The following is a 20,597-nucleotide window of genomic DNA, read 5'->3' as shown; positions in this document are numbered from 1 at the left end:
AATTTGATTCAATCAAATCCTGTTCTGTGGGTTCACTAGATTGTGTCGATTCTAATACTCATCGAACTTCATCAAGTTTGATTTTAGAGGCATTAATTTCTTTACTAAGAAATTTTTTTTCTAAAAAGTATGCTTTATTACTGACGAACACTTTCTGTTCATTAGCAAGGTAGAAGTAATATCCCTTAGTTTCTTTTGGGTATCCTATAAAGATACACTTGTCAGATCTAGGTCTTAGTTTATCTATTTTCAAACATCTGACATAAACCGAACACTCTCAAATTCTAAGATATGAGAGTACTGATTTATGTCCAGTCTATATCTCATATGGTATTTTATTCATAGACTTATTCAGAATCTTATTAAATACATAGCAAGCTGACTCGAGTGTATATCCCTAAAAAGAGATTGACAGACTAAAAAAATCCATCATGAATCGAACCATATCCAACAAGATTCAATTCTTCCTTTTTGAGACGCCATTGTGCTGTGGCATTCTAGGAGGGGTCCATTATGAGAGAATCTCATTCTCTTCTAGATGTGTCAAAAACTCACTGAAAAGATATTCACCTCCTCGATCAGATCAAAAAATTTTAATGCTCTTTTTAATTTATTTTTCTAGCTCATTATGGAACCGTTTGAATATTTTAAATAATTCAGACCTATATTTCATCAAGTAGACGTATCCATATCTAGATAGGTCATTTGCGAATGTAATAAAGTAGTAATATCTACCTTTGATACTTGTGCTCATAGATCCACATACATCACTATGTACAAGACCTAGAACTTCATTGGCTCATTCACCTTTTTCAGTAAAAGATGATTTGGTTATCTTTTTAAGTAGATAAGACTCACAGGTTGGTAATAATTCATAATTATTATCCTTAAGGGTTCCCTCTTGGATTAATCTGTTCATCCTGCTCTTGTTAATATGACCTAGCCTACAATACCAAAAGAAGCCATCCGAGACATCATCTATCATATGACATTTTCTTGATGTGTACATTATATTAAGCCGCGATACAACATAAATTTTATTGTTCAATTATCCATGCATTACTGTAACACTATTCAAAATGATATCACAAAAATTTTTTTTATTGAAATCTTATAATTTTTTTTGATCAAAAATCTTACAGAAATTATATTCAATAAGAAATTGGGACAAAAATGACAATCACTAAGAACAATGATATGAGAATTGAATACAAGTTTGATGATTCTTAAAGCTGGAACTGGAACTGATCTTCTATCTCCAACGTTCAAGAATCTCTCACCATCTTCAAATCTCCTACTAACCTAAAGTCCCTACAACGAATTACAAATATTAATAGGACTACTAGTATCTAATACCCAGATCATTGTATCACAAACAGAGAAGTTGCAAGGTATTATCATATAATTATCTTGCCCAGCAATTGATTGCTTCTTTTTTAGCCTGTTCGGATTAAGAAAAGCTATGTATTGAGGATAATTTCTCTTCCAATGATCCTGCTTCTTATAGTAGAAGCACTCTATCTGACTCTAGTCGGACTTGAACTTGAACTTCTTGGTCTGACTCCCAGCACTTGATACCTTTTTATTCTTTTTCTTCTTCCCTTTCTTAAAGGGACGATGTCCGCCTGAAGAAGATCCTCCTGCTATATTCACCGTTTCCTTATAGAGCTGGTGATCTTTTTTAAAAGTCTTCAGTAACCCCAACACATCGTGGTAGTTCACTATAGGCTTCGTCATTCGGTAATGACTGTGAAATGGTAGATAAGGCTTCGATAGAGAATTTAGGATTGTATCCTTCTCAAGCTGCTCGTACAAGAGAAAGCTGAGTTTGCTTAGGCACTCGATTTGTTCAATCATGTATAATACATAAACGATGATCGACGCTCCATCCCTCATTCGGGCATTAAAAATAGCACAACTGATCTTGTACCGCTCAACGTCATCAGGAGTGCCAAAAGACTTGTTCAACACATTGAGCATGTCTTCTGGTTGAGCTTCCTCAAATTTATGGTTGAACTCGTTGTTCATAGCCGCTCACATGATACAACGCATCGTGGTACAGTCGTTGAGCCACTTCAGATAAGTATTTCAAACCGCATCGTGAGTGCTCTGAGTGGGCTCCTCAAGTGCTGGATCTGTCAGCACGTACAAGATTCGCTTGTGCTCTAGGACTATCTTTAGTTTTCGATATCAGCTGTCAAAATTTGATCCCATCAGTTTATCACTATCCACCAATGATCAAAATGATAAGTTGGTGGCCATAACTGCATAAAAAAAATTATAAACCTAATTAGTATATGAATTAATTAAGCCTAGAGATATGAACTTTAGTCTAAAGGTTCTCCCACTATTTTGTATAAATTGAGAGTCTCTACCTCCAATTCGAGGAACTATCCTAATTTCTTAGCGGATACTAGAATCTACACAGATTACACATGAGCCTGACTTTGGCTGACTCATCTATGTGCATCTATGAGTAGGTTCTTAATTAATTATTTTATCAAATAATTTTTAGTAATTAATTTTATCTCAGATTCCTAATAGTAGGCTTTGACCTCCATCAAAAGGTCTGGTTAGGTTCAACCATTAACATGATCATACTCAAGAATCTAACTAACAAATGATTAGGTTTGACTTTTGTCGATCATGCTGACCACCCATAAGAAAGACTCAACTGAGATATCATATTATGAATGATAATTTCAAGTAGATAAGCACCTAACCTTTGGGCCATCCAATGATCATCCAACTAATGGATCTATTATCATCCATCTTAATGGGAGGTTATGATCTAGTCATCCCCATAACTAGCTCATTTTATGAACTTAATGATTTAGAAGATTTAATTGAGATATTGAAGATAAGAAATTGAACTTGATCAGCTAATCATAATCTTCCCATTGACTTCACCAAGTCAGATCATAGAAGACTAGATTCAAACTGATTCTGACACCTAAATCAGTCATACTGATTAATCCATGTAGCATGGGTTCAGCATGAGTCAATGAGCAACTGAATCAAAAGCTGATTGACCATATTGGCTAGATAAGTGAGATCAGTGAGAGGGATATGTCATTAACTCATCATAAACTTAATCTATGCTAGTAGCTCCCAATTAATGACCATCAGTTAAAACTGCCAAACTTATCTTAAACATCAATTGGTTCATCAGATTCAATTTGGTTCGCCTAAAGACTTAGGCTCTACCATCGAGCCACAATCGAGATCCATCTTGGTCTAATCAAATACATGAACTTTGACCAACTATAACTATTATAATGATTCTAGAGAAAGCCTGATTTAATCTAGTTCAATTTTTGGTTAGATTTAATCAATTTCTTTAATTAGTCCATATTCTATTTGATTCTAACCTTAGGTCAACCCAATTAAGAGAACCTGATCAAGCAAACCCATATCATTCCCATGTTTTATGAAAGTATCATTAGATCTTTAATTCACAATTCTAGATCCAATTAGTTTCATACTTAATTCTCAATTAAATCTCAATTTAACATGGGTTTAGGTTAAATTTTAAAATAATTTTAATTTTATAAATTTTTTATTCTTATTCATGGAAAATTTTCATCTCTCAAAATTGGATCGACTCAGTCTTAGACTGAGTCGGCTAATAATAGTGGATCAATCAAGTTTGATATTTGGTCAGCTAACTGTAGATGAACAGTAACTGTTACTGTTCGGTCTCATGCAATTGGGTCGACTCAGCCAGCACTGAGCCGACTACCCTAGGAGATTGGGTCAACCCAATTTATAACTGAGTCAGCTCAGTTCGCATGCCAACAGATTTTTAGAGTTTTAGCATATGAAAATTTTGCACAATCTGAAATAAAATCAATCATAAATCAATTTTTAGATCATATCCAAAGCTTTTATGATTCTAGATTTTATTTTTCTTGATTAAAATAAATTTTAATCCTTTAGATTAGATAATTTACTTTTCATCCATTTTGTATCACATACAACCAAAACCTAGGGTTTCAAAAATTAGGATTTTACAGAAAAGTAAGTTTTGAACCTTTTGTGTTTCATGAGCAAACAGCACCCCTACATGCCATAAGAGATCTCTATGGAATGGGAGGAGAGGGTCACAAAATCTTACTTTCTCCTATGACCAGATGGCCAAGAATGCTCAATCCAATTACTTGGCTAATAAGCTTCTAATATAATCATATCACATATAAAAAATTTAGATCTAATCTAAATCATGTCAGATCTTATTATAATCAGATCATGCTGCAATCAAAATTAAAATTTTAATACTACATGCATATATATATACATGTTATAATAGAATCTTACTTTGATACCATTGTTGGAAAATCGACAAGCGCATAACACATATTTTAAAATTTTTTATGCAGTAAAAAATCAGATTAAATAATTTAATCTATACTACATGCTTAAGATCTAATCTTAACACTTATCCTAGGATCTATAATATGATATAATGCATGTACATGATTTGAAAATGAAATCTACATATATGACATATCAAATATGCGATTATAGATCTAATCTATGCATCAATCAAGTTCAGAACTCGATACCTTTGCATGGGTAGAAGGACTCTATGTCTGAAATTCATGGACTTGAAGTTTGCCCACAGCCACACAGGATGTTTAGCCTCTACAGGTGATCCACTCGAAGTTCTATGCTGATCTGTCATCCTGAGAGTGATAGCTCATGTAACGACTTCTGGATGGCTAATCTATCTTTTGTCTTTAGATATCTCAGACTCCTTCAGATCTGAAGAAGGATTATGAGTAATATGTGGCATAGGAAGAAGGAAAGAAGAACTCTTTCTTTTTTAGATATTCTCTCTCCCAAAATCCTAGAACAGTTTTCTAGGATGCTTACCCAAGAGGAGGAAGTTCTCTTCTATGCTCACACGCCAATGATGGCCATCCAATCCAAGACCTCATGCCCCAAAACCCTAGCCTCAATAATCTCTCAATGACCTTTATATTCTAATTATTGTCCCATAAAAATCAAAGGTTTATATAGATGAGGCGTGGAGGTGTTTGGACGAGAACAGATTTCTTATCTATACTTGAATTCAAATCATATTTGAATTCGATTGGATCAACCACTTGGTCCAAACTCTTGATCGCTATCAAGAGTGGGTGACAAGGCTTCTTAGGTTGGAGATCCATCATGCCAATCTAAATTTGGTGTTGGGAAGGGCATGCACACAAGGGTGGTCGATGGTAGTGAAGAGTCCAACTTGTTTTGGACTCTAAGGTTTCATCCAATAGGTCTCCAACCTAATCAAATTAGGTTAAACCAATTAGATCAATCAGAATCCAATCTAATTAGGTCTCAAATATAATTAAATTCTAATCAAATCAGAATTTAATTAAGCCCAAGTCCTGATCAAATCAGGAACCATTCACCCTAGATAATTAGGTCATCTCACTTGAACCAATTCAATTGGACTTGAACCAAATTACTTTGCTCAATCAAATTAAGTTAATCAGCAATCTAATTGCTAATTAATCCTCCTATAATAGATTACAATTTTTGCATAAGGCTAACCATCAATCAAATTGATGATTAAATCTTAAAATGATTCTTAATCATTGATCAGTCAGTAACTTCTTTTGAACGTGACCCCATAGATTCGAACCTAAGTCGGTAGTACAGAAATAACTTTCTGAACTAATCGATATAATCATCTAGCAATGGGATCCGACGTCTGAATAGACCGAATGATTGCAAAGCAATATTCAAAAATCTATTAACATATGATTACTGTATAATTCATCCCTTTGATCCTAATACTCAAGACGACCTAGGGTTTAATTGTCAACCCTAGAATAGTTAACCACATTGTATTTCAATCTTTCAAATCCATCACATAGATTATTTCAATCAAGATTTTACTAAATTAAAATATACTGATGCATTAACTCCTACTAATTTAGAGGGTCAATTCTATCTTGACTTACGCACTGACTTGACAAGTAATTGACTATATCCAAAAATCTTTCGTCACTGAATTAAAAATTCAGATTGTTCGACACCAAAGTATAGTGAGTTGCTTGTAAGTCATCATATTGATCTTAGATCAGAGGGATACTTATATCCATACCCTTCGTGAGCTACTTTTGATAGTAGAGTGCTCCGCAATTGGTCACATTCGATACGAATGTACTCTTACATTTTACTGCATGCCATACCAGTGTTTCTATACTCTTTGGTTAAGAGAACAATTAATTCATATGGCACACAACGATCTATACTTGATATCGTTATCGTCCTAGTAATAACATATCATTTAGTCGTGAATAAGTTTGAAGACTAAATTCTTTATTTAAATAAGTCCTAAGGATTTCATCATAATCAAGAAGTTTATATGAAAAATATAAATATTTATGATAAAATAGCCAAATAATTTTTATTAGTAAATAATTTATATACGAGTACAAATGAGCACAACCATCAATAAGCTGACAATTAGCTTTGAGATATAATTCCCAAGAATATATATATATGTATATACACACATATATATATGTATGTATATATATATATATATATATATATATATATATATATATATATATATATATATATATATATATATATATATATATATATATATATATATATATATATATATATATATATATATATATATATGTATGTGTGTATGTATATATACCTTTTTTTTGTGCTCAAATGTCCCTCCTGTGTGACGGCATGGGGACATAAAAAAGGGGATCCTATCAACTAACTTGTTTCGACCTAGGATAATAAGCTCATGAGCTTAATCTTACTTCACTTCACCATCAAGAAATGAAAGAAGACTTCCATATCTAAACTTAGCTTAGATGTAGCTCGCTTTTTTTTAGGTGTGAAGCAGTGTCAAACCAAAATATCCAATAAGTATAAGCATTAGCTCTCTCTGAAAAGGAGGTGATCCAACTGCACCTTTAGTATGGCTATCTTGTTATGATTTCACTCCAATCACTAACTCAGTCTTCAGCATCCCTCTCCTTGTGGTTAAGGTAATGACTTCGAACATGATCAACTCCCATAGTGTGACGGATGGTGTATACAAGGTTCGAAAATGAATTCACCGCCATATGGCTGATCAGCAATTGCTAGCAATTCTGGCTTCATGTAGGTAAGTTGCAGCCTACAATCTGATATGAGGATGGATTTTTGGAGGTAGCTCACCCTCGTGAGATCGTGATCCTTTGTTTCGGCCATTGTAGCACATGTGTCGCCCAGGGCATAAGGGGCATGATGACTTGACGTCATCCTCACCTTCCTCCAACTTATCACCAACAATCTGTTCAGGGTTCCCAACTCAACGGTGGTAACTAAACATGAGGGTTGTGCTCGTTATGGGACTTAACCCAACACCTTACGATACGAGCTGATGTTAGCCATGCACCACCTATGTCCACATTCTCGAAAGTACCCCTCTCTTTCAAGAAAATTGACGGCATGTCAAGCCCCAATAAGGTTCTTCGCTTTGCATCGAATTAAACTACATACTCCACCTCTTGTACGGGCCCCTGTCAATTTCTTTGAGTTTTATTCTTGCGAACGTATTCCCCAGATGGGATACTTAATGCATTAGCTATAGTACTGCACGGGTCAATATGCACAGTGCTTAATATGTTTATGGCAGGACTACTAGGGTATTTAATCCCATTTGCTCTCCTAGCTTTCTTCTCTCAATGTTAGTGTCAGCCCAGTAGAGTGCTTTCATCGTTGGTGTTCTTTCTGATCTCTCCAGCTTGATAGTTTCCACTGTCTATCCAGGGTTGAGCCTTGGGATTTGATGGCGGACTTGAAAAGCCACCTACAGATACTTTATGCCCAATCATTCTGGATAACATTTGCATCCTCTGTCTTATTGTGGCTACTGGCACAAAATTAGCCGATACTTATTTCTCAAATACCGTTATTGCTTCTTTTTCAAAAAAAAAGTTCACGACCCGTGGGCCTTCTACCTTCACGCGGCATTGCTCCGTCAGACTTTCATCTATTGCACAAAATTCTCCATTGCTACCTCTTGTAGGAGTCTAGGTTATGTCTCAGTTCCAGTGTGGCTGATCATCCTCTCGGACCAGCTACTAATTATCGTCTTGATAAGCTATTGCCTCGCCAACTAACTAATCAGACACGAGCCCCTCAGACGGATTCTTTCTTTTACTCCTCAGCTGACGGGGTATTAGCAACCATTTCTAGTTGTTGTTCCCCTTCAAAGGGCAGGTTCTTACGTGTTACTCACCCATCCGCCACTGGAAACATCACTTTTCGTCCGATTTGCATGTGTTAAGCATATCGCTAGCATTCATCCTGAGCCAGGATCGAACTCTCCATGAGATTCATAGTTATATTACTTTACTTATAGTTTTCTTGTTCGTAGATAAAGTTGATTCGAAATTATCTTTCATTCCAAGGCATAACTTGTATCCATGTGCTTTATATTAGCTTGGAGTTTGCTTCTAGCAATATAGCCATTCTGACTCTATCACGATAATTCCACAAGCCTCTTATCCATTTTCGTTCGATCACGGCGGGAAAGCAAGTCAAAATAGAAAAATTTACATTAAGTTTAGGGATATATATGTATATATATGTGTGTGTGTGCATGCGCGCGTTCGTTCGATCACGGCGGGAAAGCAAGTCAAAATAAAAAAACTTACATTGAGTTCAGGGATATATATGTATATATATGCGCGCATGCGCATGTGCGCGCACGCGCGCATGCGCATGTGCGCATGTAAGTATATATAACTTTGTTCAGAATATTGCGCGCGCATGCGCATGTGCGCATGTAAGTATATATAACTTCGTTCAGAATATGTCAGTAAACATGTGGGATTCAAGTTTTAATGCTAAACATCCAACTTGAACTTAGATCAGGCTAAACCTCTGTTCAAGCAGATCCATATATGCTTACCTCTCTATGGATGTTACTTGTGAACAAATCATTATGTCATATGACTACTAAACCGATAATTTAGGAAGAGAATGTCTTCCTGAAACCCTTGAATAGATGGGTGTCCAAGGAAGATTATTTTAAGAAGTAGAAGCAACACCAAGATCAGATCTGGCTGCACTTGGAGGTTTTTATGTCAAAATTATGATTTTCTTCTTAAATTTAAAATTTTTAGTTGGTTAACACCAAAGATTGAAAATTCAAATAAAACATTAACTTGGAGGATTCTGCTCGAAGTAAAAAAAAAAAAATTATTCCATGATTGTAGAGCTTCATGAAAAATTTATTGCACAAACAGAACACCCTGATGTAGGGCAACCCTAGGGAACCTGATAATTGATGTCAAACAAATGCGATAAACCCCATATTTTATAATCATATTTTGCCATTCCTGAAAACATGTAAAATCAAGAAATATCAGAGATTGTATTCACTCCAAAAGCACCTTAAGGAACTGGCCCCCAACCTGACCAAACCCAGCCTTAGATTACTAGAAACAAGGCTCTTCCACGTAAGCATCCCTAACTGCTAACTTCAAAATGGTTACTATAAAAATAAAGTACCTATCTACATAGAATGAAAACACCATAAAGGAACAGCAGAAGGGAAGGGCAATAAATGAAACAGATGATATGAAAATAAATCAAATGAATGTTGCTGAAAGACCTGACCATCAGGATAGGTATGATGGACTGGCTGAAGATCCTAAAATGAAATCCACTCTTAAAAGAAATATGTTTGTTTCAAAAAGATAACGACCAGCGTCCTAAATAAAAAACTAAGAAAATGAAATACTAACAAAACATTTAAACAAAAAAATAATTAACATAACCAGTTGCTATACCATGCTCTTAGCTTGTCACTAAAAGTAGGCAACACAGGGTATCAAAAGAAACACTACCACCAGACATATTAATTTGAAATTGGGGAGCCGTGGCAACTTTCAACTACAAAATCGATTATTTCTCATTTCAATGCAGAAGACGCAACAATCAGAAGTTCTGGCTCCAGTCACTACTTTGTGCTTAAATTTTCTTCTTTAGCTCAATTCACCTTAAGAGGTGAAAAACGTTCATAAGAAAGTTGATAATCATGACTCTTGAGTGTGAGACGTGGATGGAAATATCAAACTCTAGCTAGCTTGAACAAACTGATTATATTCTAAATGGTTGTGATTGTTTCTTTTTGAGGAAAATGGAGGATACTTCCACCAAGAAAGGATATGCACGTCCTATGGACGTGGTTTCAGCGGCTTATGGGAGAAACAAAGTCCCATGCAGAAAATCCTAGCTACTATGACCTAGAGATCGTTAACAGAGAAACATACTTTGCTGAGAAATACAGGACTGTAAAAAAGACATACAGAAATTTTAACAGACATTTACAGGACCTGTGAGGGCTTTGAACATTTCTTCCGTTTTTCATGCATCAGCGTATCACCAAACACTTCAGCATTTGCTTTCCAGTCGTTTCATGGTTTTGAAGGAGTGCTCTGAAAATTAATTTATTATTGTCTTTGCGGGAGTTTTTCACGCCCCAGATGACCCTATCAGAGCAGTGGTTTGAAAGCCCTTAGATTGTTTAGAGGCTTTGAAGTAGTTGCTTTATTGTTTCGTTGTTTGCATCTGCTGTCCAGTCTTTTAAAAGAGAGATAACTGATCTTCTCACTTCAAAGAAAGCTTTAGCCTCAAAAGCGAACACTCTTTTGTTACGCTCCATCCATATACACCAGCAGAATATGGCTATTAGGCAATCCCAAGGTTGGGTTTCGTCTTTGTTATTTCCATTAGATCTCCATGACCCCCAGAGATCTTTGAAGTTAGATGGTAGGCGATCTCATTTGCATCCAGGAGAGATTGATTCCCATAGATTAATCGAATATCTGCATGTTGTAAATAGATGATTGGTTGACTTAGCATGGTTGTTACACAGCATACAGGATTCTGATCCCTTAACTCCTTTTTTCATTAAGTTTTCAGCGGTGAGGATTTTGTTACGGTAATATAACTAGATAAAGGTTTTAATCTTTTCCGATATAGGTAGCTTCCAAACTATAAGACCAATTTGCGAGACTATCCCGCCGTGCATCAGAAGAAGATAAAAGCTCCGAACAGAAAATTTTCCAATGGTTGTGATTGTTATCCGGCATGGGTTTCAGGAAATACAATATTACGTTTCAGTTAAAAAAATACTACTGTAAACGTAACATTGGAGGAAGGCAGGGGTAAATTTAAACCTGCAGGCTTGAATTGACCATGATAACCTTCTCTCTATTAATATTTATAAATGGTACACGTCATCTGGGCCCCAGGCTTCTACTTTATCAGTCAAAGAATTAAACATGTGAAAAAATCCCACTCTCAAATAACTATAGAAGGAATTAAGTTAATGCTTCTGTTAGCAATATAAGAATGCTCACTGGAAAAATGCCCATCTCTTTATAAATAGGACCTTAATTGCATGTTGTCAACTTCTTTTGCTGAAAGTTTTGTGTAGCAACCCCTGATTGTATTTATTTCCTGGCAGCAGTGCATGAGAGTTGCAGTCTTAATATCTTCTCATCATATATCATCACCAATAATCACCACAAGAACAGAAGCCGTTCTTGAAATGATGAAAACGATGGGAATCTCTGACAATAATCTCCCGATCCACAAGCTTGGCAATCAACTTGATTGCTTGGTGGCAGTCCCCACACACTCTGAGGTTCTTGATTACCTGGACTGTTGTTCCAGGAGCTGTGTTCATGATTGCAAAAGCCACAGCAAGCTTCTCACTATGAACACGTAAAACTGACTCTTTCTCTTCTTGTTCTACATCATGGAGAACAGATCCTGTATCTGGGACATAGCCGGCTTCCTGCATCCTAACGGTTAGCTTTTCCAAATATCTATAGATATCACTCTGCTGGGGATGCTTCTTGTCCCCAACCAAGAATACATGAGTCCTACCCTTGAGCTCAACTAAACTGTACCCTGGAGGCTTTACCAGTCCTCTGTTCTTCATTAAAACCCTCATCTTCTGGACATCATCCCACCTTCCAGCATCTGCATATATATTTGAAAGCAACACATAGTATCCACAGTTCTTCGGATCCAGTTCAAACAATTTCTTTGCAGAAATCTCTCCTAGCTCAACATTTTTATGAATCCTACATGCGCTGAGAAGAGCACCCCAGACCACGAAATCAGGTTTGATTGTCATTTCCTTAATCAAACCATAGGCCTCATCAAGACAACCAGCACGACCAAGGAGATCCACGATGCATCCATAATGCTCCACCCCAGGGTGAATACCAAATTCTTTCTTCATGGCATGAAACCAACACCTGCCATCATCCACAAGCCCTGCATGGCTGCAAGCTGCTAGGACAGATACAAAGGTGATATGATTTGGCTTCACTCCAGATCCCCTCATCTCATAGAAAACCTCAAGAGCTTCTCGGCCATGGCCATGCATGCCATAACCTGCAACCATGGCAGACCATGAGAGGATATTCCTTTCCTTCATGCGGTTAAAGGCTTTCCTTGCTATCTCTACTCTCCCACACTTGCAATACATGTCAACTACTGATGTGCCAACATACACATCTTCCTCCAAACCAATCCTTACCACCTGACAAAAGCTCCAGTTGTAGAAAAATTAGATTTCCCAAGCAGTGCATTTACAAGGTCAGGAAATCTACGGGAAGTACTGCATAACAAAATATTGAATACATTCCATGTAAGTGTTTAGATCTGCCTAAAGAGTAGTGGACACTTATATAGTATAAGTACAAGACAGATATGACCCAGCAACTACATGAGATGGTTAGAACCCATGAAGCATATGCTGAGAGTACCACACCATGAAGTGGTTGTTAAATTCAAGTCAGACCCTGAGGGAACAAAAAGGAGGGAAACACCAAAGAAAAGTTGGATAAACTTAATAAGAAGGAATACATTATTTACTTATCATTTTAAAGAACTTGGCTCTGGACAATGACCACTGTCAGATTAGAATCCATAAAGCCAACCTCCAAAATAGAATGATATACATGCTGTTCATATTTCATATTGACATAGGATTATACTTTGTACTTAATTATGTTTATTAAGTCTATCTCAACATTTCAACATTATATCCTGTGAAAGGACCACCACTAAAACCTTGACAGATAATTAGAAAGTGCAATTCGAGCTATTTGAGACCAATGATCATGCATTGACCAGCTAATATACCATTTGACAAAAATTTAAACAATGCCAGAAAATACAAAGGCAAAGTTGGGCTTGTTGAAAGATGGTGTACACTTATCTCCAGTAAGGGAAAGTTTTGAACCCAGAGATTAAGAGGCTCTTCCAACAAGAGCTGCAAATCTGTCAGGTTAGAGCAATATTCTTCATAACTCAGAAATGCCACATATTATTTAGGCTTTGTGTTTGAACTTTCAGCAAAAGGATGACTCACATTTTTTTCACTAAATTAGTCATCTTTATCCAAACTGAAAACAGTGTGAAACTTGCCGACGTCCAAACACACCAGGTAGATTCATTAATGTTGACTCCAATGAGTCTAGCTGTAATATCATCTATCCGATTCATTCGCTAATACAGTTCTACTTCTTTTGATAGAGCAAATTTTGTTCCTCTATGGGGCATTTGGTATGGAGTGATCCACCCAGGATCAAGAGTGATGTGGATGGAGATGATAAAATCAATGCATTTAGTTGCACCATAGTAATTCTATGTAACAGTGATTTCAAATCATCACCATTCCTCAAATCACCCCCCAATCTAGTGATGGGATAGCCGTCCTCGAGGTCGAAAATCTAAGATCACCCCCATGCAATGATCTTAAGCTGAAATAAGAACACAAATACCCCTCAATCTAGCAAAAAAATTGGTATATCAATATATCATTAATATGTTATATTAATATTGTATATATGATATTATATTATATTTGATATTATATATTATAGTTATCATATATGTTACATTATAATGTATTATTAAGCATATTATTGTCATATTATGATTCAATAATAATTTTAAATTAAAGTAAAAATATATTATTATACTTTATATTTATATAATAAAAATATTTAATATATTACTTTTATTTACCTTATTTTTCTAATCGAAGTAAATATTCATATTAATAAATAATATATTATAAGTATAAATAAAAATATTAATTCTATAATAACAATTAATATATTTTTAAAGGATTAATAATTTATAGGACTAATAAATATATTTTTATAGAATCTATTAATTATTAATATATTAATAAATATAGTAATATTTTATTTGTAATATATTATATATGATTAATAAATATATTTTTATGGAATATATTATGGGTAGTTTTGATATAATATAATCAGTAATCTTGGATTACCATAGAATACCAAATAAGTTACTTATGGATATTCAAGGATCTTTAATCATCGAACCAGGGCCTACAAAACACTGTAATCTTCGATTATTGGTGATCAAATCAACACAAAATTTGGATCACCGGTGATCTTAGATCACTGCAATGATCCCATTTGGGTCACCAAATGCTATCCTAAGGAATTTGCACTTCCTTGCCATATCTTTTGTTTCTTATTCATTCATTCAAACTTTTTAACTTCTCACTTATTTCCCCATGTGTTGCTCACAAAGATGGATAATGTCATAGCTTTTACATAATCATGAACCAACATGTAGCACTTGTGATCCCAAACCTCACCAAACTAAAAGAAAAAACCAGAACATTCCAACTTTCATACTAACAGAATAAACACAATTCATTCAGTAACATAGATAAGCTCTATATGCAATGCATGAACAAAGTTTCTTTCTTTTAAGAATTGCTCTAAATAATCCTCACCATGTATTCTCTCTCTAAAATTTTCCTCTTCCCAATTATCTCTTCTTGTTTGTTTATAAATATTAATACTTTATAGCAAAGTTTCTTATGAACTCAACGCACATCACCGTCACATCAAAATCAATTGAAATTAAACAACCAGATCTGTTCAATTGGCAAAACATGAACCCAAATTCAGAAGAAGCAAACCTATAAACCAGATAAAAAGTTTGGACTAAAAGTCATCAGCATTACCTGATCATGAATGCACTTCCCAATCTGCAGTGCCCCAGCATGCGCACAAGCCAATAACACTGCTGACAGCGTAACTGCACTATACCTAACACCTCCATCACTCAACATCTTACAGTACAATTCCAGTGCTTCTGCTGAGAGCCCATTCTGAGCATACAAAGCAATCATAGAGTTCCATGACACCACGTCCCTCTCAGCCATTCCATCGAACACCTTCCGGCCCACCTCCAAATTACCACCTTTTGCATAGGCGTCCATCAAAGTATTCCCCACCCCGACATCCATGTCGAGCCCCACCTTCACTGCAAGCCCGTGAACCCCTCCTGTGGCCTTCCTATCCAAAATACGAGAACAGGCTGAAAGCGCCGCCACCGCTGCCACAGTGTCCAAGCTTAAAGCTCCCTCCTTTGCCAGGAATTCTTTGAATAGAGACAATGCCTCGCGGGCGGCGTCATTCCAGATGTAGCCGACAATCATGGCGGTCCAGAGGACGGCGTTGCGGTGGGGGGTCTCGTCGAAGGCGCGGCGAGCGTCGACAGGCTCGCGGCACTTGGAGTACATGTCGACGAGGGCGGAGGCAACGAAGAGGTCGGGGTGGAGGCCGAGGCGGAAGGCGAGGAGGTGAAGCTGGCGGCCGGAGCGAAGGGAAGATAGGGCGGCGGCGGACTTGAGGGCGCAGGGGAAAGAGGACCGGTCCGGACGGAGGCGGAGGCGGCGCATGGAGGCAAAGGCGGCGAGGGCTTCCGCGGAGTCGCCGGCGCGGGCGAGGTCGGCGATGGCGGAGTTCCATGAGGCTACGGAGGAGGGCTCGACGGCGCGGGCGAAGTGGGCGGCGAGGCTGGTCGGAGCGATCGAGGAGACGGTGGAGAAAGTTTTGGAGAGGGATAGAGTAGGAATGAGATTGGCGGGTAGAAACCTCATTCCATTTGATTTGGTTTCCAGAGGGCGCCTCACTCCCCTTTTAGCTAGCCCTGCTTTCTCTGGCCCGCACCCGGCAACCCATTAAGACCTCCCCCCCCCCCCCCCCAAAAAAAAAAAAGGAAGAAGAAGAAGAAGATGGTGTGGAGGAGTTTGATGGGGCACTTTTTGTTATAGATATAATGTAGGTTCTGCCTGAACAAAATTTTGCTATACATATTTAGTTTCATTTTAATATGTATAAATTATTCTTATTTTCTTACTAGTGACTTATATTAGATTTTATTGGAACGTTATATCACTGCTCTCATATAACAGCGTGCTTTATATATGCATGATTAGAATATGTATCCATTTGTTTCTCTTGTCTTGGGTAGGATGTGTGCATTTTTTACCATATTCACGTATTTATGGTTGTAATTTGCGCTTCCATTTGATAGTGTGATTAGAGAATCTATAATGAAGTTCAAAAGAAAAAAGATTTGACGGTATAAAAAATTTATTTTGATAAAAAATGAATATGAAATGTTTTTAGATATACTTCTTTTAAATTATTAACATATTAGAAAGATACTAACCGCTATTGGGTCTGCATCCACTAGTAGAGCTAGTTGATCCTTAGGATTATAGATCATCTTGTCATACCAGCTTACGATCCTGATCCCACATGCAACCTGGGGCCCATGGTTGTCTCAACCTCATGCTCACACAGAACCGACCAACTAGTCCCCTGACTTTCATCCACCACAAATGCCCCCTCATGGCCCTCTCCCTCCCTCCCTCCCTCTCTCTCTCTCTCTCTCTCTCTTTCTCTCTCTCTTCGTATATGGATCCCATCCTAAAACCACAAGTATATATTTTAACGTGCCCCCTTCGTACCCTCGTTCACCACTTTCTTTGGAACAATATCAACTAAATAAAACATCTGACATCATCCTTCTTAGGATTTGCTCAAATGAGTGGGTTGAAAGTACAGTAAAATCCATGGATGAAACTAGTGTAACTAACAAAATCATAAAATTACAAGCTGAACTGAACTTATATTTAATAGAATATTTTTCTCTCTATAAGATCTGAGCTAGCCAACATCAAAGCTACTCTTAGATATTTTTATAAATATACGCCTAGCTCAATCTGTAATCTTATTATTTTACTAATTATACTAGTCCACATATGAATCCTATAGAATTTTCTGCCCAATCATCTAAACAGATTTTTTTTTGTTAGTGTTGGGATATACCGACCGGTCCTCCCACGCCGACTGATTGTCGGGCCCGTCTGACCAGCGTCCGACTCTGCCGACCGACGACTGCCGACGCCGCTCGATCGAACCTATGTCGGCCGGGCCGACTCTCTCTCCCCCCGACTAGCCAGACTGGGGAACCCAATATCCGACTCTTGTAAGGTGCCCGACTGACCATCGGAGGGTCCCTGGGTGCCCGTCCGACTGACCATCGGAGGGTCCCTGGGGGTTCGCCCGACATCCCTCAATCAGGCACCGACATACAGTCGGTCGGCTCCTTCAAACACCGTACGACTGCTGGAGACTGTCGATCCTGACAACGGCATGCGGCACAGCCACCTTGGGGCATTATTCCACCTAAGGCATGGGTCAACCCTAGCGATTTGACAGTCCCACGGTGATTTGACAACCTCACGGTGACTCTGACAGTCCTCGATGATTTGACAATTCTTTCATTATCTGCACCATTAATGACGACGCCATGCCACGTTCTACTATAAATTGGGGAAGGCAACAGTGCTGAGGAGATTTTTTCGAAACCCTTGAACTCTTCCTCTCTAGCTCCCGCTCTCACCCTCCCTTGTTGAGCTCCTTGATTCTTTTCTACTGTTGCCTAGTCTCCTCTCTGACTTGACCATCGGAGGGTCCCCGCCGGAGTCACCTCCGGTCAGTGCGGACTTCTTTTGTAGGTGCTCGTTCTCGGTGACCAGGCGACGAGGGGATTGGCCGCAATAGGTTTTGGCGTGCCAGGAAGGGGGGATGGGTTCCCACAGCACCAGGGATTACAACCCCCACGGAACTCGAAACATCTGTCGAGATGACAAGAACAAGAGCTCAGCGGTCGAGGGTCACCGGATCGGCGAGGCACTCTTCCCGTCGGGAAGAGGCCTCTCCTCCACCCTCCACGGTGGAACCTAGCTCTCCGCATCCTGCGGTGACCACGGAGGCACAGATCGCGGCGATCGTGTGGCAGATGACCGTGTTGACGGACGCGGTCAAGGGCCTTCAACAACAACCTATTCGGTTGCCGCCCTCACCGGCGGGGCAACCGGTGGTACACCTGATGCTCTCCAGGAGCAGCCACCGGCACCCGCGTCAGTCTTCGTCACCTCTTCGGGAGCACCTATCACAGCGCTCCCACCGAGAGGAGGAGAGGTGGCCACGGCATGATGCCCGTCAGTCCCGACGACCGTCTCCTTCCCAGCTGGAGCGAGCAAAGAAGGAGAAGCGGCCGCGAACACTGTCCGCCTCCCTCTCGGATTCATCAGGAGACTCCACCCTCGGAGTCTCTTAGCACCGATGGGTCGACGACTACGAACGCAGGTTCGAAGAAATCGACCATCAGCTTGTCCAACTGCAGGTGGACGAACAGAAGTCCTCGAACGATATTGACTTCCAGACCGCCCAACCTCTCTCCCGACTCATCCTCGACGAACCGATCCCCAGTCGGTTCAAAATACCACATGTGGAGCCTTACGACGGCTTCACCGACCCAGTCGACCACTTGGAGAGCTACAAGGCTCTCATGACAATCCAAGGGGTGACCGATGCTCTTCTTTGCATCGGCTTCCCCATCATGCTCCGCAAAGCTGCCAGAGCCTGGTACTCCGATCTTCGATCAGGAAGCATCTACACCTTTGGGCAGCTTGAGCACTCTTTCGTGGCTCACTTCAGCACTAGTCGGAAGCCACCGTGAACCTCGGATAGCCTTTTCTCCCTCAAATAGGGAGAAAACGAGATGCTCTGACACTTCATGGCGTGATTTAACATGGCCACGCTTGAGGTCCGGGACCTCAATGAAGACATGGCCATCTCGATCATGAAGCGGGGGTTGAGGGCATCTCGATTCACATACTCCTTGGACAAGACCCTCCCCCGGACGTATGCCGAACTGCTGGAGCGTGCGTACAAGTACATGCGCACGGACGAAGGAGCTTCCGACCGACGTCTGACCGAATCCAAGGGCCCGAAGGAGAAGCGAAGGAAGGGTCGGGCCCCTGTCGAGCCTAGCAGGCCCCCGACCGACAGTCGGGTCTCACCCCCACGACGGAACCAAAGGTCACCCCGACAACGGAGTCCGAGACCGACGCGCCCCAGGTATGACTCCTATACTCTCTCTGCTCCTCGTGCGTAGATTTTGATGGAGATCGAAGGGGAAGAATATCTGCGATAGCCTCCACCTCTGAAGGCAAAGGGCCTCGACCGACGAAAGTACTGTTGATTTTATCGGGGCCACGGCCACAACACTGAGCAGTGCATCCAACTCAAGGATGAGATCGAGACCCTCATACGCCGGAGATATCTCGATAAATTTTGGAGGAACCTGCCGACCCGGTCCATCACCGACTGACGACCCCAGCCGACTGAAGAAGCAACGACTAACCAACCTATGGCCGGGGTCATTAATATGATCTCCAAACGACTGGGCCCAGGGACGTCTGCAGGAGGGGAGTCGACGAAGAAGCTGCGCCCAGATAGCAAAATTACTTTTACAGATGAAGATGTTCGGGGTATACAAACTCTCCATGACGATGCTGTTGTTGTCTCGGCAACAATAGCAAATTATGATGTAAAAAGAATCTTTGTAGATAATGAAAGTTCAACGAACATTTTGTTTTACTCGACTTTCTCCCGGATGCGACTGTCAGCTGATCAGCTCAAGAGAGTCTCTACACCCCTGATAGGCTTTGCTGGAGATGCTGTCACGGTGGAAGGAGAAGTTACTTTGCCCGTAACGGCTGGAACCAAACCCCGACAGAGCACAGTCCACTTGACCTTTGCGGTCATCCACGTGCCTTCGGCCTATAATGCCATACTTGGAAGATCCGGACTAAATGCCCTCAGGATGATAGTTTCGACGTATCATCTCCTGGTTCGATTTCCGATCAAAAATGGAGTCGGGGAGATGCGTGAAAATCAACAGCTCGCTCGACGATGCTTCCAGATCTCCGCTCAAAGCAACGAGTTGAAGGGCTCCCTGACGGTCGACAAGTTGGACCAACGGGAGGAGGAAGAACGAGGCGAACCGGCCGAACAGCTTGTTCCCATCCTGATAACGGGGAATCCAGAATGAATGGTATGGGTCGGATCTCAATTACCCAATCCCGAGCGACGACAGTTGGTGGAGCTACTGAAGGCCAATGTCAACATGTTCGTTTGGTCGGCAGCGGATATGCCGGGCATCCCCCCGGAGACAATAACACACCGACTCAACATTGACCCGGCGAGGAAGCCGGTGAGGCAGAAGAAATGATCTTTTGCCCCTGAAAGACAGAAGGCCATCGACGAAGAAGTGGACAAGCTACTCGAGGCAGACTTCATCAGAGAAACTATATATCCCGATTGGCTCGCCAATGTCGT

The 20,597-nt window shown here is 39.8% G+C and overlaps 1 protein-coding gene across 1 annotated transcript; it reads right to left on the bottom strand.

Annotated features, from left to right (window-relative positions):
* Positions 1–11,229: 11,229 nt before the first annotated feature.
* LOC105035019 (pentatricopeptide repeat-containing protein At3g26782, mitochondrial) lies at positions 11,230–16,103 on the bottom strand. Its single transcript, XM_010910409.3, has 2 exons — positions 15,077–16,103; positions 11,230–12,595 (listed from the first exon to the last, which is right to left on the bottom strand). The coding sequence occupies exons 1-2, from the start codon at positions 15,995–15,997 to the stop codon at positions 11,552–11,554; spliced, it is 1,965 nt and encodes a 654-aa protein (XP_010908711.2). The 5' UTR covers positions 15,998–16,103; the 3' UTR covers positions 11,230–11,551.
* Between the last annotated feature and the right edge of the window lie 4,494 nt (positions 16,104–20,597).

The sequence above is a fragment of the Elaeis guineensis genome, chromosome 7 (genome assembly GCF_000442705.2).
Source record: "Elaeis guineensis isolate ETL-2024a chromosome 7, EG11, whole genome shotgun sequence".
In the NCBI taxonomy this organism is placed as follows: Eukaryota; Viridiplantae; Streptophyta; class Magnoliopsida; order Arecales; family Arecaceae; genus Elaeis; species Elaeis guineensis.
This window is presented reverse-complemented; position numbering and strand designations above follow the sequence as displayed.